General features: G+C 42.0%; 1 protein-coding gene across 1 annotated transcript; it reads left to right on the forward strand.

The window, feature by feature from the left end:
- The first annotated feature begins 1,205 nt into the window (after positions 1-1,205).
- On the forward strand, positions 1,206-22,146 carry LRIT3 (leucine rich repeat, Ig-like and transmembrane domains 3). The gene is made up of 4 exons (XM_048846707.1): positions 1,206-1,545; positions 2,885-3,360; positions 18,075-18,380; positions 20,805-22,146. The coding sequence occupies exons 1-4, from the start codon at positions 1,430-1,432 to the stop codon at positions 21,869-21,871; spliced, it is 1,965 nt and encodes a 654-aa protein (XP_048702664.1). The 5' UTR covers positions 1,206-1,429; the 3' UTR covers positions 21,872-22,146.
- Positions 22,147-22,471: the final 325 nt, after the last annotated feature.

The raw sequence follows: 22,471 nt of genomic DNA on the forward strand, positions 1-22,471 counted from the left end.
GGCCTATTTAACTCCAGTATTGCCAACTCTCTTTATTATCAGTTTTGCGATATTATGTGGTTTTCTGCCTTCTGGAGTCAAGTGATTATGTGAGAATCTCAGCTTTCATTTTAGAAATAGTAAGATTCTAACCTTCGTGACTGCAGAGAAAATCTTGAAAATGTGACCCAAGCACATGTTAGAAGTTCAAACCAGAAGGCAAGTAACCCCCCCCCCCCCAAATTTATTATTTTAAGAAAATCTCATGATATTTGAGGCCTGACTCATGGTTTTTGAATGCCTAGGGTTGGCCATCTTGGGAGAATCAGTTTATTCAGGGCTGAAGGGATGAATATCTTTTCAAAGATTCAGTTATAGGTGGTAGTTAACTTGATATTGGTATTTCTGATGTTTGGAGAATAAATATCTTGTCTACCAGTAATATAAAATATGAACAACATTCAGGCAGATCTCAACTAAAACTGCTTCATCTAACTACAGCGACTTAACATATTGAGTTCACTTCCTGTTATCCAGTTGCTGTGCCTTTTTTAAAGAGACACAGACCCTTTTGGAATGCTGGATGTTGAACTTTTTACCTTTCACTGACAATAAAACAGAGAGAGAATATAGTTTGTTCTGACATCTGCTAATCTGTTCTAAAAAGCAAACATTCTAATGCTTCAAGGAAGAATGAAGAACACACATTTTAAAGCACAGTCTAAGGGGATTTCACTTCACATGATATTTTTGGTGCTATCAATTGATAATCAGTAGATGGCACTAACAATTAGTTTATTTCTTTGACTGTTCTATTAACATTTAAGTTTTATATGAAGTCATCTACATTCTTTTCAGAATGCAACTATTATTTAAATATATTTAAGCTTTTTGGTAAAGCCCCCAAAAATTGTTTTAAAAAAGTTGTAAAACCTAACTCATGCTATTAATCTTGAATGTTTTTAATATTAAAATGCAGGTACATTCTGCATTGTACAGTTATTCAGTCTTAGAATATGCCCCTTTGAGCTTATTATTTCATACTGTCTTTGACATGTTACACCTATATAGTACATTTTCTTCCACAATCGGAGTGCTTTACAAATATTAGCTAACTAAACTGCACAACACCCCTGTGAAGTAAAGGGATATCTCAAAATATATCTAGTAAATCTATATTCAATATAGTTAACTATAAAGATAATCCTGATATGTGATAGGTATAATTTTAACAGAATATTTTCCTTTGGCATAATAAAGAACAAACTGGTTCAACTGATCCTTTTCAGGATACATTTGAAGGTTAAGTAGCTACAGATCTCAACTAATCCACTGTAATCTGCTATTACTAAATGGATGTCTACATTCACATTCATAGCACACAGCACACGAGTGCCTGGGAATAAAAGTTTTTAGATTTTGTTCATATCAATTTTGCTGGGAGGAAGTCATGTATCTGTTTGTTTGTTTATGCATCATGATTAGCTTTTTTGAAGAGGTAAACAGTTTTTGTCCTTCACAATGCACTTGCATTTACCATGGCAGAAGTGATGGCACCGGAACAAGGTATGCCTTTCTTTATTGCCGTTACACAACGTAATTATAGGAAAATAGGTTGATGGAAATTTAGAATAACATTCTCTGACACCACTGATGAATACAGATTGTGTAGTTTTAGTTTTAGTTCATGTACTTTTTAGAAGTATAAAGGGGAAAGTTTATTCCATTTTTATACCACTTTACATAGTAAGCAATGTGCATGGATGTTAACAGATAGCAATAATTTCTTGTCTTATTGATTTTTACTTAGCAGCTGGATGCCTTTTAAATCTTCAATTTTTACAGAAAGAGACTTCTCTCTGCACTCTAACTTACTAAATGTCGATATTTCCTTGAAAATTCCATTTCTCAAACCAGTTATTCATGGTATGGTAATCCTGGTTTTAGATAAATGCAAACATTTCCTTTAATCTGTAGGAAAATCTCATTGTTCAACAATAGAAAAAGTATGATGACGAAGAAAAAGCTTAACCACTTTGAAATATTTTATAGCAGATGCACTGGACATTGTATTATTGCTCATTTGGGGAATTACAATTTCAGCTAGTTTTATTCTTGTGCTATATCTGATACAAAGTTCTGATGGGAAGAAAGGAAAATGGATGTTCTTCGTAAATCAGCATCTATATGGAGAGAAAGGAGAGACATTAACTTTGATCAAAATTCTCAAACCTGGATGCCTAGACTCCTAAATCCATATATAGGCACTTAAAATAAATTGAAATGGCCTAATTTTCAGAGGTTCTGAGGAAACCTAGCACCACTGAAGTCAATGGAAGTAGAAAGTCGGCAGAATCTCTGCAAACTAGGCCACTTCTATTTAGGTGACTACCTGTGGATTTAGAAGCTTAAATTTAAGCACTGAGTTTGAAAAATTTGTAATCTTCAACCTACTTACAAAAGTAAAGTTCCACAAATATATTTACCCTAGTGCCTTAAATATCTGATATCTCCACACTTGAAGAGAAATTAGAAAAAGTGACACAAACAATTATAGACTTTTTATTAAAATAGAGGTCATGAATCTCCTGTTTCAATGATAAAAATACAAATAAAATCCTTCTGTTCTTGAATTACATTTCTGGCCCTAAAATGACTGGATAAAAGATAGCATTTAAATTTATCTGGAATTAATGCAGCAGTATCATTAATATTTTATATTCACTTTCTCTTTAGAAAGAAAGTCCACCTCTTAATTGTCTCTGTCTTTTAAACATAGAAGACTGCAAGTGATCTGATATTTTGGCAGTAGTGGTGGTGGAAATGGTATTAACACTTTAATATGTATTTGAGATGCAAGTCTCTGGTAATGAAATACAGATCTTTCTTTGTTGTTTGGTGCTAGGTCTGTGCTGTGTAATGACCCTGATATGTTTGAGATCCCTGTGAATGTTCCTGTGGACACAGTAAAACTTCGTGTAGAAAAAACTGTCATACGAAGAATCCCCACTGAAGCCTTTTACTACTTGGTGGACCTTAAATACCTGTGGGTGACCTACAATTGTGTGGCTAACATTGATGCCAGCAGCTTTTATAATTTGAAGCAGCTGCATGAATTGCGTCTGGATGGGAATTTGCTGTCGAGTTTCCCTTGGGAGTCTCTTGTGGAGATGCCCAACTTACGAACCCTTGATTTACATAACAACAAATTGACCAGCATTCCATCTGAGGCCGGTAGATACCTGAGAAACCTCACCTACCTGGATCTATCCAGCAACAAACTAATCACCTTGCCATCAGACCTAATGGACATTTGGCCCCCCTTCTCAGAAGCTACACCGTCCAGGAACACAGATCCGGCAGCACAGAGACTCATATTAGGTAAGCTCACGAGGCCATTGGATTCCTTATTAAAACATCTCTAAATATTCTCTTTAAAAGGGAAGCAGCTTAGTTTAGTGGATAGGACCCTGGACTGGGAGTCGGCAGATCTGGATTCTAATCCTGATTTTGCTGCTGGCTTGTTGTGTGATCACTTATCCTATCTTTGTCATCTGTAAAGTGGAGATAATGAGAGTTTCCCCTCTTCATAAAATAGGTTGGTATCTCCAGATTAAGAGAGCTAAGTAAATATTGCTGAAATCCTTCCCGTAAGTGTGCATGATGTATGGAATATTCAACTGTCATAAAAACTTGTGTTTTTTATTGTTAAGGATTTTTAAAGAATATATGTATTTAAGATGAGATTTCCCTTGTCAATTTACTTGGTGTAGCATTACACCATCTATTACTGGAAACACAGCCATGCCATCTCAGGCAATGATCTCAAAATGTGCCCAAACTAAGCAGGGGGCAGGTTTGATCAGCTCTTCAGTGGAATGCCCCAAATAAGTACTGCAGGATGTGGTGTTTGTGGCTCAGTAGAAGGGACTTTTCCCTCTACTATTGAACTACTGTGCCTGCATGGTGACAGGGGAGAGTGAGTTGTTAGAAGAGCTATGTTCCAGATGATATGCTCAACGGAGGCCCTGAACTCCCATGGGGTCTAACTCCCCTCTCAAAGTGGCTGTATGTTGGTGTAACTCCACAGACTCCAGTGCAGTTATTCCTGATTCACACTGGGGTAACTCAGAGTAGAATCAGTCCTGTGGTTTCTAAAGATGCCATGGCATTTATCACTACAGTGGTAGTGGTAAGGATGTGAGAACTGGCGCTCTGGTCAAACTCAATTTTGCATAATTATATCCTGCCTATTGCTGGGTTCCCTAACTTGCTATTAGTCTAGACCACATCATAGAGAGAGGGTCCTCTGGATCACCTACCCATCCTATTTGCAATCTCACAGACCACCTTGCACTTCCCCTCCCATTTCTAATCTTGTGTCCTACCTGCTGGCCCCACTTAGCAATTGCATAATATCACCAGGGTAGCTCTAGTTATTGCTTTCTTTCCTGACATTATTTTTCCATTTATTTATACTGTTAGCCATCTTTTAATACAATGGGAGAGCTAGCACCATGTAACCAGCCAGCTCTCCATAGACAACCACCAGTGAGTCCATACATCACAGCTTGGGAACCTCTGTCCCATAGTTGTAATTAAATACCATTGTGTAACGTTGTGTTTAGCCATTGTGTTCCACTGCAGAGGCCTGAACCTGCAAACCTTTATTAAGGTAAGAATAATTATCGTGAGTGAGAACTAGTTTGTGCCCACCTTGCTAATACTCTTATATAAGTAAGCAACTCTGTATGTGAGTGGTGCCAGTGGGTTACTTGTATGAATAAGTGTTTGCAGGATTGAGGCCACAGTTTGTAAAGGGCTTTGGGATCATTCAGGATAAAAGGTGATATAAACATGCGACATATTGTTATATCAGTGCTAATATGTTAGTTTAAAATATAGTGTGAAACTGCTTATACTATGCTGATTGCTGCCTGCTATTTATTTTAAATATTTGTACCGCTAATGTTCTGGACAAATGCTGTGTAGGAAATACTAATGCATGTCTTAAACTGTTAGTATAACACACTTAGCTTTTTGTAACTTGTGTGGCCCACAGGAATCACTCATCAGTTCTGTAAAAGTTTCGGCTAATACTTGCTTTTTAGAACATGTTGATCATTGGGTGCTCAGAAAAAAAATCGTGTGTAGGACTAGGTATAATTGGAGGGATTCTCCACTGCACTCAGTTTCTGTGGATGCAGAGTGTACGGAGGGGATGGACTGCATGTGGGAGCAGGGGGGTGACTCCCTGATCCTGGGATGACCAGCCTTTGAATAGGTGGGGGCTGCTCTAATCTACACAGCTGGTGATGGCTGGAGCACAGAGTGTTCTGTCCCTATCCCTGCATACTCCCTCTACACCAGGGGTTCTCAAACTGGGGGTCGGGACCCCTCAAGGGTTATTACATGGGGGGGGTCACGAGCTGTCAGCCTCCACCCCAAACCCTGCTTTGCCTCCAGCATTTATAATGGTGTTAAATATATAAAAAAATGTTTTTAATTTATAAGGGGGGGGTCACACTCAGAGGCTTGCTTTGTGAAAGGGGTCACCGGTACAAAAGTTTGAGAACCACTGCTCTACACTGATGGTTACAGGAGGGAGGAGAGTAGGAGCTGGCTATGGGTATGTCTGTACAGCAGCTGTGAGGTGCAGGTGCCGGTCGACATACCTGTGCTCACTCTGCATGAGCTAGTTTGCCTGTGGTAGCTTAGGCTAGCTGCCCTGACACACTCTTTTTTGACCCCCTGACTATGCACTTGGGCGGCTAATCTGAACTGCTGCCTGAACCGCTGTGGCTACACTGCTATTTTTAAGTGCTAGCCTGAGCAGTATGTCTATCTACCTGTGCTGGGGAATTAAACCTCCCTGCTGCTGTGTATGTCAGCTCTAAACCTGCTGATGATTTACCCCATGTCGAAATCCTCGTCTCGGGAGTTCTAGCCAACTTCCAGTCTCTTTGTGCTGCCCTTGCTGTGCAAAGATCGTGGAATCTGGTTGAGTGCTTGCAGGCACTGTGTAAACTTTTTTCACTAGTCTTTGTCAACAGCCTTTAATCATGACAAGCCTTGCAGCCCTAGCACCTGTGTTCTCTTGAATACGTGTGACTGATTGTGCCATGTTATGTGATGATTTTATAATGTGCAAAAATGTCCTCAGGAGAATTAGCATGAGACCGTTAGCTCATTTTCATTTGTGAACCAAGTCTGGATTTGAACCTGTATCTCCAGAGATGAAAGGGCGTAGATTCATGGATTCAGGTGTCAATTTGCCTCTAGTTTTTGGATCCTATGTTCTGTGGAGATGGTATGCAATTGCCTATCTTCAGACTTACATACTAAAGTCAAATACCCTGAAAATAAAATGATGATTTCTTTGTAGAGTTTGGAGCAACTATAAATTAGGCTAGCTGTGAATGATTGACTTCATTTCCAGTCATTAATAGACTCACAATAAATGGCTTTGGTAGAGTGCGATCAGATAATGATTGTTATACAATTAATTGGAAGGTGAACAAGAACATTTCCTCTGGAGATCTGAAGTGTCACACCGCTTGTGTTTTGGATTGTTCCATGACCAGCCAACAATCCCCTTCCCACTAAACTTTCTATATCGTCTTCTTTATTGATTGTATTACTGTGGTGCCCTGGTCATGTTTCTCACTCATGTGTGAGCGCATAAGCGGACACACACTCGTGCGCACACGCACACACCCACTCATTGCAGGAGTCTCACCTTCAGGTCTGTGCCACAGGGACAGGGCTGTAACTACCTGGTAGATTTTAGGATCTGGTGACAACATCAGAGAGAGGCTGTCCCTGTTGTACTTTTGTTGCTTAAAAATGTACCATGTTGAGTAGGATTTATATGGGCCTGACTATCTTCTTCACTTCTCCAAGCAGAAGGGATTCTGGGTAGAAATAATGAAAAAGGGAGACTGATGGCTCTGTGACATTGCCCTCTCTGATAACCCATGGAAGATCAGCTGGGACTCATTGAGGCTTTTGGGGCTGGGAAAGGAACCAAAGAGCAGTTGTTCTGTGTAGCACTCTCCCCCTTCCCAGAGGTGGTGAGTATCTGCTTGGATTCCATGCCTTAATTAATTCTGCTTGAATTCGTGTTAACTAAGGCTACATTTCTGCACCTCTGAGAGAGGCTGGCCTGCTAATGGTAGCATTTCTTCTGCAGGAATCACATTGCCAGGGGTAAGAAGGGGCCAAAGGAGCTGACCCTCCATTGGACTAAAGCTTCACTTCTTCGCAGATCTGCAGTTTTCTGCACCTTCTGCCTTCTCTGGATGAAAATTCTGCAAAGTGAACCTTCAGAGAGTCCTGGGTACTTTGTCCCCCTCCAGCGGGAGCATCCAGTTAGGTGCTCTATCTCTAGCTGGCTTGTTAGCTGAAAGCATAGTGTCACTGGAAGCCGAAACTCAGAGCTTCCTAGCAGTACTTACAGCAAAGTCAAGTTGTTGAAATGCTGCCAGTAAAATGGCAGTTAGGGTTCTGCTCAATGTGGGCAATGGTTGGCGGAACCAGGACAACCAAGATTATTCGCTGCTGTGTTGAAACAAAATCCAAACCAAGTGATTTTTAACATTTAGAAGGCTCGGCTAGCTGCAGTGTTATAAGTGAACCTGAGGAGGGGAGAGTGCAGGAGAAGGCTCCCTTTCCAAATCTTCAGGCGATGTGACTGCCTGTGCCCCTGGAATACCAGGAGCTGCTTTTGTCTAGCTGACAAGAACCTGGCCTTTCCCTAGCCTTTGTTAGTAATCCCCAACTTTACTTTTGCTTGACCCATTTTGATTCCTTGTGTTTCTTCAGTCAATTTGGGCACCAAGGGCCCAATTCTGTTCCCACTGAAGTCTGTGGTGGCAGGGCTGGGCTGTAGGAGCATACTGTGCTTTGAAATCTGAGGCATGCACAATGGTAATATCATTCCCCTTGTGGTCTCCCTCCTAGAGAGCCATTGAGAGTATGACGGAATACAGCATATGACAGAGCTGCAGTTTGCACTGCATGAAATCTATGTGAAGCCACTGACTAAACCCCAGAGGAGCAGCAGGGGCTGCAGATGGTATTGTAGTTACAGAGAGCCTTGGGTGGAAGAAACATCACAGCTGGGGTGGAGGAAACAACACCTGTTAATGACATCCAGGTTTCGTTTTGAACCTTGACTATTTTATTTATTGCCACTTTACAACCCAGTGAAAGGGGAATAATGTGCATTTAATAACGCTCCGAGGCTGGTTACTGATTTACAGAGAAAATTTCCTACATAGCTCGCCTCTAAGCTAAAGTCCATATTGACACAGTGGCATGTACTGGTGCAGGGGAAACTGTTTACCAAGAAGAAGGGACTGCATAAATGTATTCTTCTGTGATACACATTGGAGTATATAATTCACAGTTGTAACTATGGGCTGTTATTAGGCATTGATGGGGATGAATAACCAAGTGAGTTACTGAGGAAGCAAATTATTTGAGTTTGTTGTGATCACTGCAGCATCCAGGCTTGTCTCCAAATGAATCAGATAAGGACACTTTGTGGGATGTGGCCATTTTCTGTCCATTTGCACAAAAACTCCATTGTGGTTCATTAGGAAGGAAGCTTTGTCTGTTGCTTATTGTACAGTGCTGTCATAGAATCATAGAATATAAGGGTTGGAAGGGACCCCAGAAGGTCATCTAGTCCAACCCCCTGCTCGAAGCAGGACCAATTCCCAGTTAAATCATCCCAGCCAGGGCTTTGTCAAGCCTGACCTTAAAAACCTCTAAGGAAGGAGATTCTACCACCTCCCTAGGTAACGCATTCCAGTGTTTCACCACCCTCTTAGTGAAAAAGTTTTTCCTAATATCCAATCTAAACCTCCCCCACTGCAGCTTGAGACCATTACTCCTCGTTCTGTCATCTGATACCATTGAGAACAGTCTAGAGCCATCCTCTTTGGAACCCCCTTTCAGGTAGTTGAAAGCAGCTATCAAATCCCCCCTCATTCTTCTCTTCTGCAGGCTAAACAATCCCAGCTCCCTCAGCCTCTCCTCATAAGTCATGTGTTCCAGACCCCTAATCATTTTTGTTGCCCTTCGTTGGACTCTCTCCAATTTATCCACATCCTTCTTGAAGTGTGGGGCCCAAAACTGGACACAGTACTCCAGATGAGGCCTCACCAATGTAGAATAGAGGGGAACGATCACGTCCCTCGATTTGCTGGCAGTGCCCCCTACTTATACATCCCAAAATGCCATTGGCCTTCTTGGCAACAAGGGCACACTGTTGACTCATATCCAGCTTCTCGTCCACTGTCACCCCTAGGTCCTTTTCCGCAGAACTGCTGCCTAGCCATTCGGTCCCTAGTCTGTAGCTGTGCATTGGGTTCTTCCGTCCTAAGTGCAGGACCCTGCACTTATCCTTATTGAACCTCATCAGATTTCTTTTGGCCCAATCCTCCAATTTGTCTAGGTCCTTCTGTATCCTATCCCTCCCCTCCAGCGTATCTACCACTCCTCCCAGTTTAGTATCATCCGCAAATTTGCTGAGAGTGCAATCCACACCATCCTCCAGATCATTTATGAAGATATTGAACAAAACCGGCCCCAGGACCGACCCTTGGGGCACTCCACTTGATACCGGCTGTCAGCTAGACATGGAGCCATTGATAACTACCCGTTGAGCCCGACAATCTAGCCAGCTTTCTACCCACCTTGTAGTGCATTCATCCAGCCCATACTTCCTTAACTTGCTGACAAGAATACTGTGGGAGACCGTGTCAAAAGCTTTGCTAAAGTCAAGAAACAATACATCCACTGCTTTCCCTTCATCCACAGAACCAGTAATCTCATCATAGAAGGCGATTAGATTAGTCAGGCATGACCTTCCCTTGGTGAATCCATGCTGGCTGTTCCTGATCACTTTCCTCTCATACAAGTGCTTCAGGATTGATTCTTTGAGGACCTGCTCCATGATTTTTCCAGGGACTGAAGTGAGGCTGACTGGCCTGTAGTTCCCAGGATCCTCCTTCTTCCCTTTTTTAAAGATTGGCACTACATTAGCCTTTTTCCAGTCATCCGGGACTTCCCCGGTTCGCCACGAGTTTTCAAAGATAATGGCCAATGGCTCTGCAATCACAGCCGCCAGTTCCTTCAGCACTCTCGGATGCAACTCGTCCGGCCCCATGGACTTGTGCACGTCCAGCTTTTCTAAATAGTCCCTAACCACCTCTATCTCCACAGAGGGCTGGCCATCTCTTCCCCATTTTGTGATGCCCAGCGTAGCAGTCTGGGAGCTAACCTTGTTAGTGAAAACAGAGGCAAAAAAAGCATTGAGTACATTAGCTTTTTCCACATCCTCTGTCACTAGTTTGCCTCCCTCATTCAGTAAGGGGCCCACACATTCCTTGGCTTTCTTCTTGTTGCCAACATACCTGAAGAAACCCTTCTTGTTACTCTTGACATCTCTGGCTAGCTGCAGCTCCAGGTGCGATTTGGCCCTCCTGATAACATTCCTACATGCCCGAGCAATATTTTTATACTCTTCCCTGGTCATATGTCCAACCTTCCACTTCTTGTAAGCTTCTTTTTTATGTTTAAGATCCGCTAAGATTTCACCATTAAGCCAAGCTGGTCGCCTGCCATATTTACTATTCTTTCGACTCATCAGGATGGTTTGTCCCTGTAACCTCAACAGGGATTCCTTGAAATACAGCCAGCTCTCCTGGACTCCTTTCCCCTTCAAGTTAGTCCCCCAGGGGATCCTGGCCATCCGTTCCCTGAGGGAGTCGAAGTCTGATTTCCTGAAGTCCAGGGTCCGTATCGTGCTGCTTACCTTTCTTCCCTGTGTCAGGATCCTGAACTCAACCAACTCATGGTCACTGCCTCCCAGATTCCCATCCACTTTTGCTTCCCCCACTAATTCTACCCAGTTTGTGAGCAGCAGGTCAAGAAAAGCGCCCCCCCTAGTTGGCTCCTCTAGCACTTGCGCCAGGAAATTGTCCCCTACGCTTTCCAAAAACTTCCTGGATTGTCTATGCACCGCTGTATTGCTCTCCCAGCAGATATCAGGAAAATTAAAATCACCCATGAGAATCAGGGCATGCGATCCAGTAGCTTCCGTGAGCTGCCGGAAGAAAGCCTCATCTACCTCATCCCCCTGGTCCGGTGGTCTATAGCAGACTCCCACCACTACATCACTCTTGTTGCACACACTTCTAAACTTAATCCAGAGACACTCAGGTTTTTCTGCAGTTTCGTACCGGAGCTCTGAGCAGTCATACTGCTCCCTTACATACAGTGCTACTCCCCCACCTTTTCTGCCCTGCCTGTCCTTCCTGAACAGTTTATATCCATCCATGACAGTACTCCAGTCATGTGAGTTATCCCACCAAGTCTCTGTTATTCCGATCACGTCATAGTTCTTTGACATCACCAGGACCTCCAGTTCTCCCTGCTTGTTTCCAAGGCTTTGTGCATTTGTATATAAGCACTTGAGATAACCTGTTGATCGCCCCTCATTCCCAGTATGAGGCAGGAGCCCTCCCCTCACAGACATTCCTGCCTGTGCTTCCTCCCGGTATCCCACTTTCCCACTTACCTCAGGGCTTTGGTCTCTTTCCCCCGGTGAACCTAGTTTAAAGCCCTCCTCACTAGGTTAGCCAGCCTGCTCGCGAAGATGCTCTTCCCTCTCTTCGTTAAGTGGAGCCCGTCTCTGCCTAGCACTCCTTCTTGGAACACCATCCCATGGTCGAAGAATCCAAAGCCTTCTCTCCGACACCACCTGCGTAGCCATTCGTTGACTTCCACGATTCGACGCTCCCTACCTAGGCCTTTTCCTTCCACGGGGAGGATGGACGAGAACACCACTTGCGCCTCCAACTCCTTTATCCTTCTTCCTAGAGCCACATAGTCTGCAGTGATCCGCTCAAGGTCATTCTTGGCAGTATCATTGGTGCCCACGTGGAGAAGCAGGAAGGGGTAGCGATCCGAGGGCTTGATGAGTCTCGGCAGTCTCTCCGTCACATCGCGAATCTTAGCCCCCGGCAAGCAGCAGACTTCTCGGTTTTCCCGGTCAGGGTGGCAGATAGATGACTCAGTCCCCCGGAGGAGAGAGTCCCCGACCACCACCACCCGCCTTCTCCTCTTGGGAGTGGTGGTCGTGGAACTCCCAACCTCAGGACAGCGCATCTCATGCCTTCCAACCAGCGGAGTCTCCTTCTGCTTTCTCGCCCCAGACATATCATCTGGTCCACTCTCCGCAACGATACCTGTGGAGAGAACATGAAAGCGGTTAGTTACCTGTGTCTGTGTTACTGGAACCCGGACATTCCGCTTACCTCTTCTGGAGGTCACATGTTGCCAAGCTTCTTCACTGGCCTCTTGGCTCCTCTGTGCAACCTGCTCTATATCTGTAGAGCTTTGTGCCCCTAGAAGCCTATCCTGAGTTTTGTCCAGAAAATCCTCAGTTTCCCGTATGCAACGCAGGGTTGTTATCTGTTGCTCCAGACCTTCAATCTTCTCTTCCAATATGGAGACCAGCTTGCACTTTGTACAGACAAAGTCGCTTCTCTCCTGTGGAAGAAAGACAAACATGGCACATCCAGTGCAGGTCACAACAGCTGAACCCCCCCCTTCCATATCACCTTCCTACTATGAGCTTCCTCAGAGCAGTTTGCAAGACGTAAGCCTCACTGGGCTCACTCCAGGCGAACTCCCAGGCAAACTCCTGCTGTGAGCTGCTCTGCTGTCCCCGCTGCTCAGCTGTGGTCTACTTGTACCATATCATATCCATGTATGGAAAATCAGTGCTTATTGTGCATCAATTTAAAGTGTTGGTTTCGTATTAGAAGAAAACCCTGGCTCATAACTGGCTGGAAATAGCCATCATGTGAATGAGGAAATTACCTCCTCAGAGGTCAATGTTGGACATATGGAACTGAAACAGTGTTAATGAATCAACTGTAAATAACTGCATTTTGTTTGGCTGCAGTGAAAACAATTATTTATCTCAGAACCAATTAGATAACTTATGAAAATCTTTGCCTCCCTTATGGAAGACGTTAAGAAAAGAGCCACCTGTATCTACCTGCAGATTCAGGAGTATATTTATATGTTGGGAAAGAGGCCAGGTGAGTAGCTCTGGGGTTCTACAGCTTTCCGCATTCACAAAATCCAGTGCTTCCAAATGATCTGGAAGCCTCAAGGCTAGCCTAAATAACCATTTGACCGTATTACCTTGTTCTTTGCTTCCCTTTCTCTTCTGCTGTTTGTTACTCATTGCTCAGTCTATTTCTATTATACACTCTGTGGGTCAGGGACTGTCTCATATGTTTGTTTGTACAGTGCCTCAGCCAGTGGAGTCTGGATCTGGACTGAATCTTTGGGCACTACTGCAATATGAGCAATAAATAACAAGTCATAACTTCCTATTGGAAAACCTGCAGGAGGGGAAAAGTTAGCCAAAGAGGCTTTGTCACAAGCTGTCCATGGGGAGAAGGACTCGGCCACCTTGTGAAGGGAGACAAGCTGCTCGCCCTACCAATCTTGAGGGTCCATGCGGAAAGCAAACTTCTAACTCTGGAAATCCTGGGGTCTCCTCATGCCTGAACTTCACTTCCCCACTGCATCGCATCCCCTCAGCTGTATGTTTCTACTCTCTTTGAACAGGAAAGAACAGAGGCCTTATAGGGTAGTTAATCTGGCTTTTAGCATAATTTACTGGTGTGGAAAGCTGACGGTGTTTAAGGGCTTGTTTCAGGAGCAGCCACTCTCCCGTCCAATATCTTAGCGGTACTCTTTTTCTCCAGTCCATAGGGAAGAGAACAGGTCATTTTGTAAAATATCAAGAAGGAACAGATATTTCTCTGAATAAGAATAGCCTCTGCCTCCAAAACAGTTAAAAATAAAACTGGACAGATTTTAAAGGTAGGCACATGCAGTTGTGTACTTGAGTGAGTTGGACTTGTGAGCAAATATCTGTGCATATACACATGGACGGCAGGCACTCAATTTGTACACCCTCAGCTGTTGTATCTGACATGTTCATGAACACCAGCTATTTTCAGGCATCAGTTAGTCATGTTCAAAGGTCAATGTGCAGTTGCACATGCCTGACTTTGAAACTCTGTCTCTGCAAATGTTAATAATTTCCAGTGGCAGAGAGTTCAACAGGTTATGAGGGTTAGTCGCCTTTCTGAGTAACACACATCTTTAAATGTTCACCTTATATACCATAAGAATTTTGCAATGACTATTAGAGGTTAATGCAGCACAAAACAAATCTCAAATAGTCCTGACATTAATACCTCAAATGAGACAACATATTCCACAAGAAGCTTCCCTAACGTGTTATTACAGCTCAAATTTTATCCTAGCATATATTTAAAGTGCACTGAATGTTTTATTTGGGAAGAGAATTCCCCGTGTGCAACTGAAATAGTGGTACATTCCTCTAAGACAGTGGTGGCCAAACTTTTCCTGCCGCCCCACCTTACCAGTAATGGAATCTGTCTGTGCCCCCTCCCGTAGGTCATTACTGCACAGTTGGCTCAGCAGAGGAGCTGTGGCTAAAGGCAGAGCCAGGGGAGAACTGGGGATGGGGGAGGAGCTGGGGCAGGAGGCAGAGTTGGCCCGGGGGTGGAGAGGAATGAGGGCAGAGCTGGACGGGGGCAGAGAAGTGGGTGGAGTGGAGCTGTTGCTGGGGTTGGAACGAGTCAGGGGGAGAGCAGGGGGCTTGGTGGCACTCCCCCTCTGCCACCCTGGGAGGAGGGGGGTTGGCCTAGGCCCTGTGGGCCCCCCCAACCCTCCTCCAGTTTGGGGACCACTGCTCTAGGAGAAACATTGTTCCCTGTCAGTCTGGAATCTGTGTTTTTCTGACGGCAGTAGGAACAAATGCTGCAGTTAATCTTGCCATTCTCCTGGGCAAAACTTACACTGATTTCAGGGAGAGTGTTTTCTAAGAAAAGGATTGTGGCATTAGGACCACTTTCAGTAGAATAAATGTGCTCCAGAGAGCATGCTGGAGGACACTGAGAAGCTGTCTTACAATTAATTCTCTGCAGTGAGATTGGTGGCAGTATCCTGACTCACAAGCAGGATGGTGTAGGCAGTGTTGTTCAAGCTGTGTTGGTCCCAGGTTATTAGAGAGTCAAGGCTACAACTGCATTGTACCCATCTTGCCTCTCTAAGTAGGATGTTGCTTTTTTACTATACGGCATTAATATGTCTCACAAACTTCATTAACCATGTATTGCCCTAATAAGAAGCATTTTGCGAAGCATGGACAGATTAGTGAGAAATGAATTTGAGTTAAGAAGCTCCTTTGCATATGAGGTGCCTGACTATTAAATTCTTAATCCTACAACCTTCACTTTCTTTTGCCACAATTGCTTTCAGTGGAATTATTTGTTGATATTTTTGTGTGCCTTTGTATGTTTTAAAAGTTTCATAGTAGACTTATATATTTCAATCACTTGGCCATATTGGTGAATAATTTACCTGTCTAAAGGATTAATCCTGCAAATCCCTATTATCATTATTACTCACATGAGTAAGACTTTGCAGGATCAGACCATTAAAAATGTGATTTATGCTATTTAATTTTTTTAAGAGACATAATTGTCCCAACTCAGCAACATACAAATATTCCAAAATGTGAGAAATGTATATTTAAGAAATGTGGGTAAATAACATTAAGTAAACCTGGCAGAGATGGTGTCCCTAGCCTCTGTTTGCCAGAAGCTAGGAATGGGTGACAGGGGATGGATCACTTGATGGTTACCTGTTCTGTTCATTTCCTCTGGGGCACCTGGCATTGGCCATTGTCGGTAGACAGGATACTGGGGTAGATGGACCTTTAGTCTGACCCAGCATGGCTGTTCTTATGTTCTTGAACACCTTTACTTTGCACAATGGTCTCAAGATCCTTACATGGCATGTACATTTACACATCCTGGGAATCAGGGGCCTTACATTGGATTTGTTTGCAATTTATGGCTTTTGGGACACCTGTACTACATATATGAATTGGAAGGAAGTTTATCTTATGTACTAAGGGAGTAGGCTGGAAATTAAGAACATCGACCTTCTCCTTCCCCTGCTAGTTTTATCCACATCCCCACCTTAAGTATACAGTGCAAAGGGGCAGCTACAGATAGGATGGACTGATGTTAAAGGAAACCTGTTGAAATTCACCTCTGGTGAAAATATATATATATATATATATATATATAATAATAATATGCCCAGTTCACCAGAGGTTGTCAGGTTGTATATGATATAACATCACCACAGCTGTATATACTCTCCAAAGCATGTGCACGCGCTCTCTCTTTCTCTCTCTTTGGAGATTAGCTTTTAAAAATACAATAGTTGAACCAGTTTTCTTGGATTTGCCTGTTCCTTTTCTTGTGGGTAATAATTAGTCAATAGATTTAAAATCATTCGTGTCTGGAAGGAGTACAATTGGATTGTGATGTCATAAACTTATAGTCAAGGAATCTCTTCAGGTCAAGTCTTGTTTTTAAGGGTGGGATTAGTCAGGGTTTATCACTGGTATAACCAATCACTGACTTTGTGCTTAAGATAAGCTAATCTTGGTCAGGTGATTAAAGGAAGCATATATTTCTACATCTACAGATTTTTTTCTAAAAATGCAAAGAGATTAGAAGCCAATGAAATATTAAGAAAGGGGAAAAAGAAAGGTGTTGGTAACATGGAATAATTCCAATTTTTTATTTAATTATTCCTAAAGTTAATGCATCTTTTCACATCATGAGCTGTGTGCTGTGTCTCCTTATCTGGGTTTCATTCATGACTGGTTTGCTAAACTGTTCAGAGTGTCCAGTAATTATAGGTTTTCACTGCAAAGTAGTAGCTTTTATTTTATATCTGCCTGCCCACTTTTAATGCACCCATCATGATAGCATTGGAGGCTGTCCTGTGTTACCTACAAAAATAGCTTGGATTGGGAATTAGTTCTATTTATTGTTAATATTCAGAGGAAATAGAGTGTTCCAGGGAGATTTGTACAAAGATCTAAAGTCAGATCAGAAACTATTTAAAGGCATGAATGAAATGCTGTGGACTAGGTCCTCAGCTGGTATAAACAGATATTTCTCTATTGAAGTCAACAGAGCTATGCTGTGTTACACCAATATAAGATCTGGACCTACATTACTATAAAATGGCCAGTGTAATTCACCTGAAATCAAATTCAACAAGAGAAGAAATGTCCCCTCACTCATGCTCTTCATAATCAAAGGGCAAATAGTCTGAAGTCAAATGGGCGGGTCTGGGTCCTTGTGTGCCATCAAAAATGCGAATATCTTTTAATTCTTTCGACAGTTCCTCTGCCCTCCTCCCTCTCTCTCCACATCCCCCCACAACTTTTAAATATTTTGTATGTAAGAGATTGGCCTGAATGAGATCTCTGAATCCAAACACCCCTGAGCATAAGGAAAGTTCAGATCCAGATCTAAACTTTGTTCGCTTAAAGCCATCTCTGTTCTATGGCAGAAGAGTTGGTATAAGTCATAAACACTTTTATCATTGTTCTCTCCCCAGCCAAAATCCAAGCACTGAAAAAGGTGCCTGAAAAGAAAAGAGAAGCTTAGAAAACTCCATACTTAATGAAGGGGAAGGAGAGCAGTGGAAGTCAAAAGACAACCATAGTTGTCCATAGTTAGAAGATCTACTTGTATTTGAAGGGTCTGCCAAGAAGCCAAACGCTGGTGAAATACCTTACTTGGCAGCTAACCAAGGCTGCTCCTTCTGAGGTTGTTCAAAAGGAATTGAAAAATGATACAATTTAGTGTAGAATTTGTCAACTCATGTACCATTTTCTGTGCAGGTGGTTGTGGGGAAAAGATCTGGTTTATCAAATGTTAACAAAACAGCTTTAACACTCCTTCCTGAACCTCCAAAAATAAATAAATAAATAAATAAATAAATAAAGAGTATAGAAGGAACAAATTAAATATTTAATGAACTTAAGAGGCACATGACTCTCCCTATTAGCATTTAGACACAATGGTATGTCCCATTCTAATTATGAAATCCAAATAATGCTTGAAACTAACTGTATACTTTTTTTTCTGCTTAAGGTTTGCAGGACAATCCATGGTTTTGTGACTGTCGGATTTCAAAGCTAATTGAATTTTCCAAAATAGTGGACACCTCTGTTATACTTCTGGATCCTCTTGTGGCTTGTAGTGGACCTGAGAGCCTGGCAGGTATCTTGTTCCAGAGAGCAGAGCTGGAACAGTGTCTTAAACCATCAGTGATGACTTCAGCAACAAAAATCACATCACCTCTGGGAAGCAATGTACTGCTACGCTGTGATGCCACTGGATATCCAACCCCACAACTTACCTGGATCAGGTCAGACAATTTACCGGTGAACTATACAGGTATTTCATAATTTATTACTAAGAAATATGAGAACCTAGAAATATTGATCATTCGTGCTTTGAAATGATCTTTGAGATCATTACTGATGAATGGTGAAAAACGAACAAGACCAAATATTCTCACAATATTTCCACTATTTGGGGCCAGAATCTCTTCACTCCTGTTTGTGTTAAATTCATCCATATCTGAACATGAACAACGCAAACAGGTCACTTCCAATTCTGAACATGACATGGAACCAAGACTGGATAGGAGGCTTAGATTCAGTTTCCCAAAATTGGAGGGGGTGCTTTGGACTTTAAATTTCAGTTTTGGCTTGTCTCCGGTACAAAATGGAAGTTAAAAAAGACAGTGCAGCCATAACTGAGCTACTTAAACACAGCAATTTTTATTATAAGCATTGGCTTTGCAATAAATATTAGTTTTTTTGAATTTTGGTCATTTACCACCAATGTCCATACCGAACGTTAAGAGACAGTGAATATCAGATATTGTTTTTGAATATCAGCCAATTTTAGTAATTGCATCTAGCAATTCAGAAGTTTTCCTATTTCTAAGTAATGGGTTCATGAGAATGAAACTGTATGACATCTTATTGTAAACCCACAATCATAAATTGTTATATTTATTATGAAAAATTCTTTTAACTCAAAGCAGTAAGCTAATATCACTCATTTAAAACAAAATAAGCTTATCAGTGGAAATGAATTGTTATAGTGCAGTACTGGAGGCTGCCAGTAGATGACATAGTTAGCATCTAAGGATTATCTGTAGGATTTAAGGAAGAACTGTAGAAGAGAAAAGACAGAAAAAGGAAGGGGCTGAGAGTAGGGGAAGCTAGCGAATGTATAAAATCTGCAGCTCCTAGAAAAGCCTGGAAATTAAACTGTTTGCCTCAGAACTCAATTATTTTAATAACTCAAAGTGTTTTGATGATTACATATTCTGTAGAGGTGGGTTTGAAGTCTGAACTCAAAGCCAAACTTTTCCAAAATTTTGGTGGAGAGCTTTTGAAACTGGAATGCTATATATACATATATATATATATATAAATTTTTCTTTGCTTTTGCTGTTCATGTCACAACTGTCATTGTAGAGCACACAAATAGTGCAGACGCAGAAGTCTGTAAGATCGAGGTGTCATACATTACAATTGATTTATTATTTATAGTGCCTGTCTTTCACCCTGGGAGCTTACAATAATTAAAATATACAGGGTGAAGAGTAAAATCCACATAATAAAAATAGATATAAATCTATTAATTGTTACGGATCTAACTTAATCTCTTAATCTTGATTTAAAAAACTGGGGGAGGGGCTGGGGGACTCTTAAGGGTTCTAGATAGACAGTGCTGGGAAAGTTCAGTCCACAGGACAGGTTAAGCCTGGGTAGTGCAGGCTGCTGCTTCTTACTCCAGCCACAAGCTCCAGTCCTGAGCTGAGGGCTACCTTTAAGTGAAACAGGATAATTCAATTTCCAATACATGTTTAGACTTTAGCCTCCCTTGTGAGGTGGTGTATAAAGTTCCTGGATTAGATGATGATAATTGTCGAATGGGGTTGCATCAGTGCTCTATGTAGTCCAAAACAGTGCCTCAGACAGTTGCGTCAAGCTCCTTAATGGGTAATTATGCAATAACCTGCCCATGGGGAATGTTTCTTGCTAACCTCAGGCAGTCAGCAGCAAGCTTTTACCCTTAAACATAAGAGCTGATGGGTGAAACCTTCAAGACCATTTAAGTGAATTAGGAGCCAAAGTACCATTTCCTAAAGTGACTTAGACACTTAGGGTTTGAAGTCTTGTTGACAGTCAGTTTAGCTTCTAAAGTCCATGGAATTCAGGCTGCCAAGTCACGTATGCACTTTTGAAACTTTACCCTATATCCCTTTAACCATTTTTGTTTTGTATAATGAAACGGCAAATATTTTTATTTCTCATATAAATGTCTAATTTTATTTTTGAACCGTACTCGGGGCGAGTCTACACTTAAAACACTGCGTCAGCACAGCTGCACCGATGTAACGGTAGCACTTTAATGAAGACGCTCTCTGCTGACGGGTGGTGGTAGCTATGCCAAGAGGCGGTAGCTATGCCAACGGGAGAAGCTCTCCTGCTGACAGAGCTCTGTCTGCACAGGGGGTTAAGTCGGTATAACTATGTCGCTAAGGGGTGTGTATTTTTCAGTGAATGATGTAGTTTTACTGATGTAGGTCTGTAGTGCAGACCAGACCTCAACTCCTTTTTTCAATACTATCATATGGCAGGGAGTTTTGCAAGTTGTGTTTAAAAAACCAATATGTTCAGTTCAAATGGTTCTTTCTAACATAGCAAAAGCATGGAAGGGGTAATGTCATAGCTTTTTCTCTTTTTTTTTTTATGTTCCTGTTACACTGTTTTACTATATGCATTCATTTTCCTTTAGTAATTCAAGAAACTCCAGGAGAAGGTGTCAGATGGTCCATAATAAGTCTGACAGGGATTTCATACAAGGATGCAGGGGACTACAGATGTAAGGCCAAAAATTTGGCGGGAATGTCAGAAGCTGCTGTTACTGTCACTGTGGTAGGTGTTGTCACTACGACTGTGTCACCACAAAAGTATGGGAAGAAGTTTGAAGCAGACCAACAAAATAACACACAGGAGGAAGCCAAGCAAGAATCTGAAAAAAGCACCACACCTCCTCCACCCTTAACATCGCTACCCACAACAATGGCTACCACTGAAAGGCCAACAGGTGCCAAGATCACAGACAAAAAGCAATCCAAGTCCATTGCTGATGGGAAAAAAAGTTCAAAGGGAGTAACAAATGGAAACAACAAAAAGCCTGAAGAAACCAGCAAAAAAGATGAGGAGACTTCATTGAATGCAGCAGCACTGGCTGAACAGAATGTCACCATAAAGTACCTGAAAGTTATTAGTGAAACGGACGAAAGAGTTACCTTAACTTGGAAAACCATCAATGCCACAAGCAACTCTGCAGTGACTGTATTGTACTCAAAGTATGGTGAGAAAGATATGCTGCCTCTGAGTACAGATCCCAGCAAAAACAAAGTCACAATAGATGGTTTGCAGCCTAGTACACAATACATGGCATGTGTCTGTCCCAAAGGAGTCCCACCTACAAAAGATCAATGCATTATTTTCTCCACTGATGGAATACATGATGAGAGTGGTTCTCAAGTTTCTATTTTGGTCATGACTAGCAGTGTGGCATGTGTGATTGTTCTACCTTTGATATTTTTCTTACTCTATAAAGTTTTAAAACTTCACAGGAAACCAAAATCTGCTAGGGAAGCTGACCTTGCAAAAGAGACCTATGTCAAATTTGAAACACTTTCCTTGAAGCCCCGTTCAGTGGGCACAGGAGGAGAGCTCTGGACTCGAAGAGACACTGGTGAGTCAGAAAGACTTCTGCTTTGCTCTAGGTCAAGCATGGATTCTCAGATGACGTTCAAAAGTGAGGGCTCCAGGTCTGAGTACTTCTGTTGAGTGTTGTATACAGTGGACAATGTGAAATACACTAAGGGTAAAACTAATTCCAAACTGCAGTCTTGTATCTGAAAGCAGATCAGTGCCAGGTAGGAAATGCCACTATGAGATATAGCATCTCATACAACTCAGACTATTGTGGTAGGAGGGGGAAAGGGAAATTGACACCAGTGTTTGTGTTTTTTTTGTCTTTTTTACATCCTGTCATGCATCCTGTGACTTCTGATATGAGATAGTGATGTTCCTAGGAGAGTAAATAGAGCATAAAGTAATTCTGCCTGATTTATGTTCTTATATTTTCTGTTTTTATTAAACATTCTGTCATCTGATTTCATGTGTACAACCTGCAAGTTGTATCCATCAAATATTCCCCGCATTTCTTTTAAAAATGTTATGTACTGGAGAAAAGCTATAGGAGTAGAGCTTAAACTCTGGCTTTGCTTGCGTCGAAGATAGTCACTTATACTTAACGTTTGAAAATACAGATTTTCTGATGACAGCTTGTGCTTCAAAATGTGATAGAACACTACATTGTATAATCTCTTGGAGTGGGAGTGATTTTGGGTTAATCAAAACTCAAGTCTGTTACCCAGAGGTCAT

The sequence above is a fragment of the Caretta caretta genome, chromosome 4 (assembly GCF_965140235.1).
Source record: "Caretta caretta isolate rCarCar2 chromosome 4, rCarCar1.hap1, whole genome shotgun sequence".
Taxonomy (NCBI): domain Eukaryota; kingdom Metazoa; phylum Chordata; order Testudines; family Cheloniidae; genus Caretta; species Caretta caretta.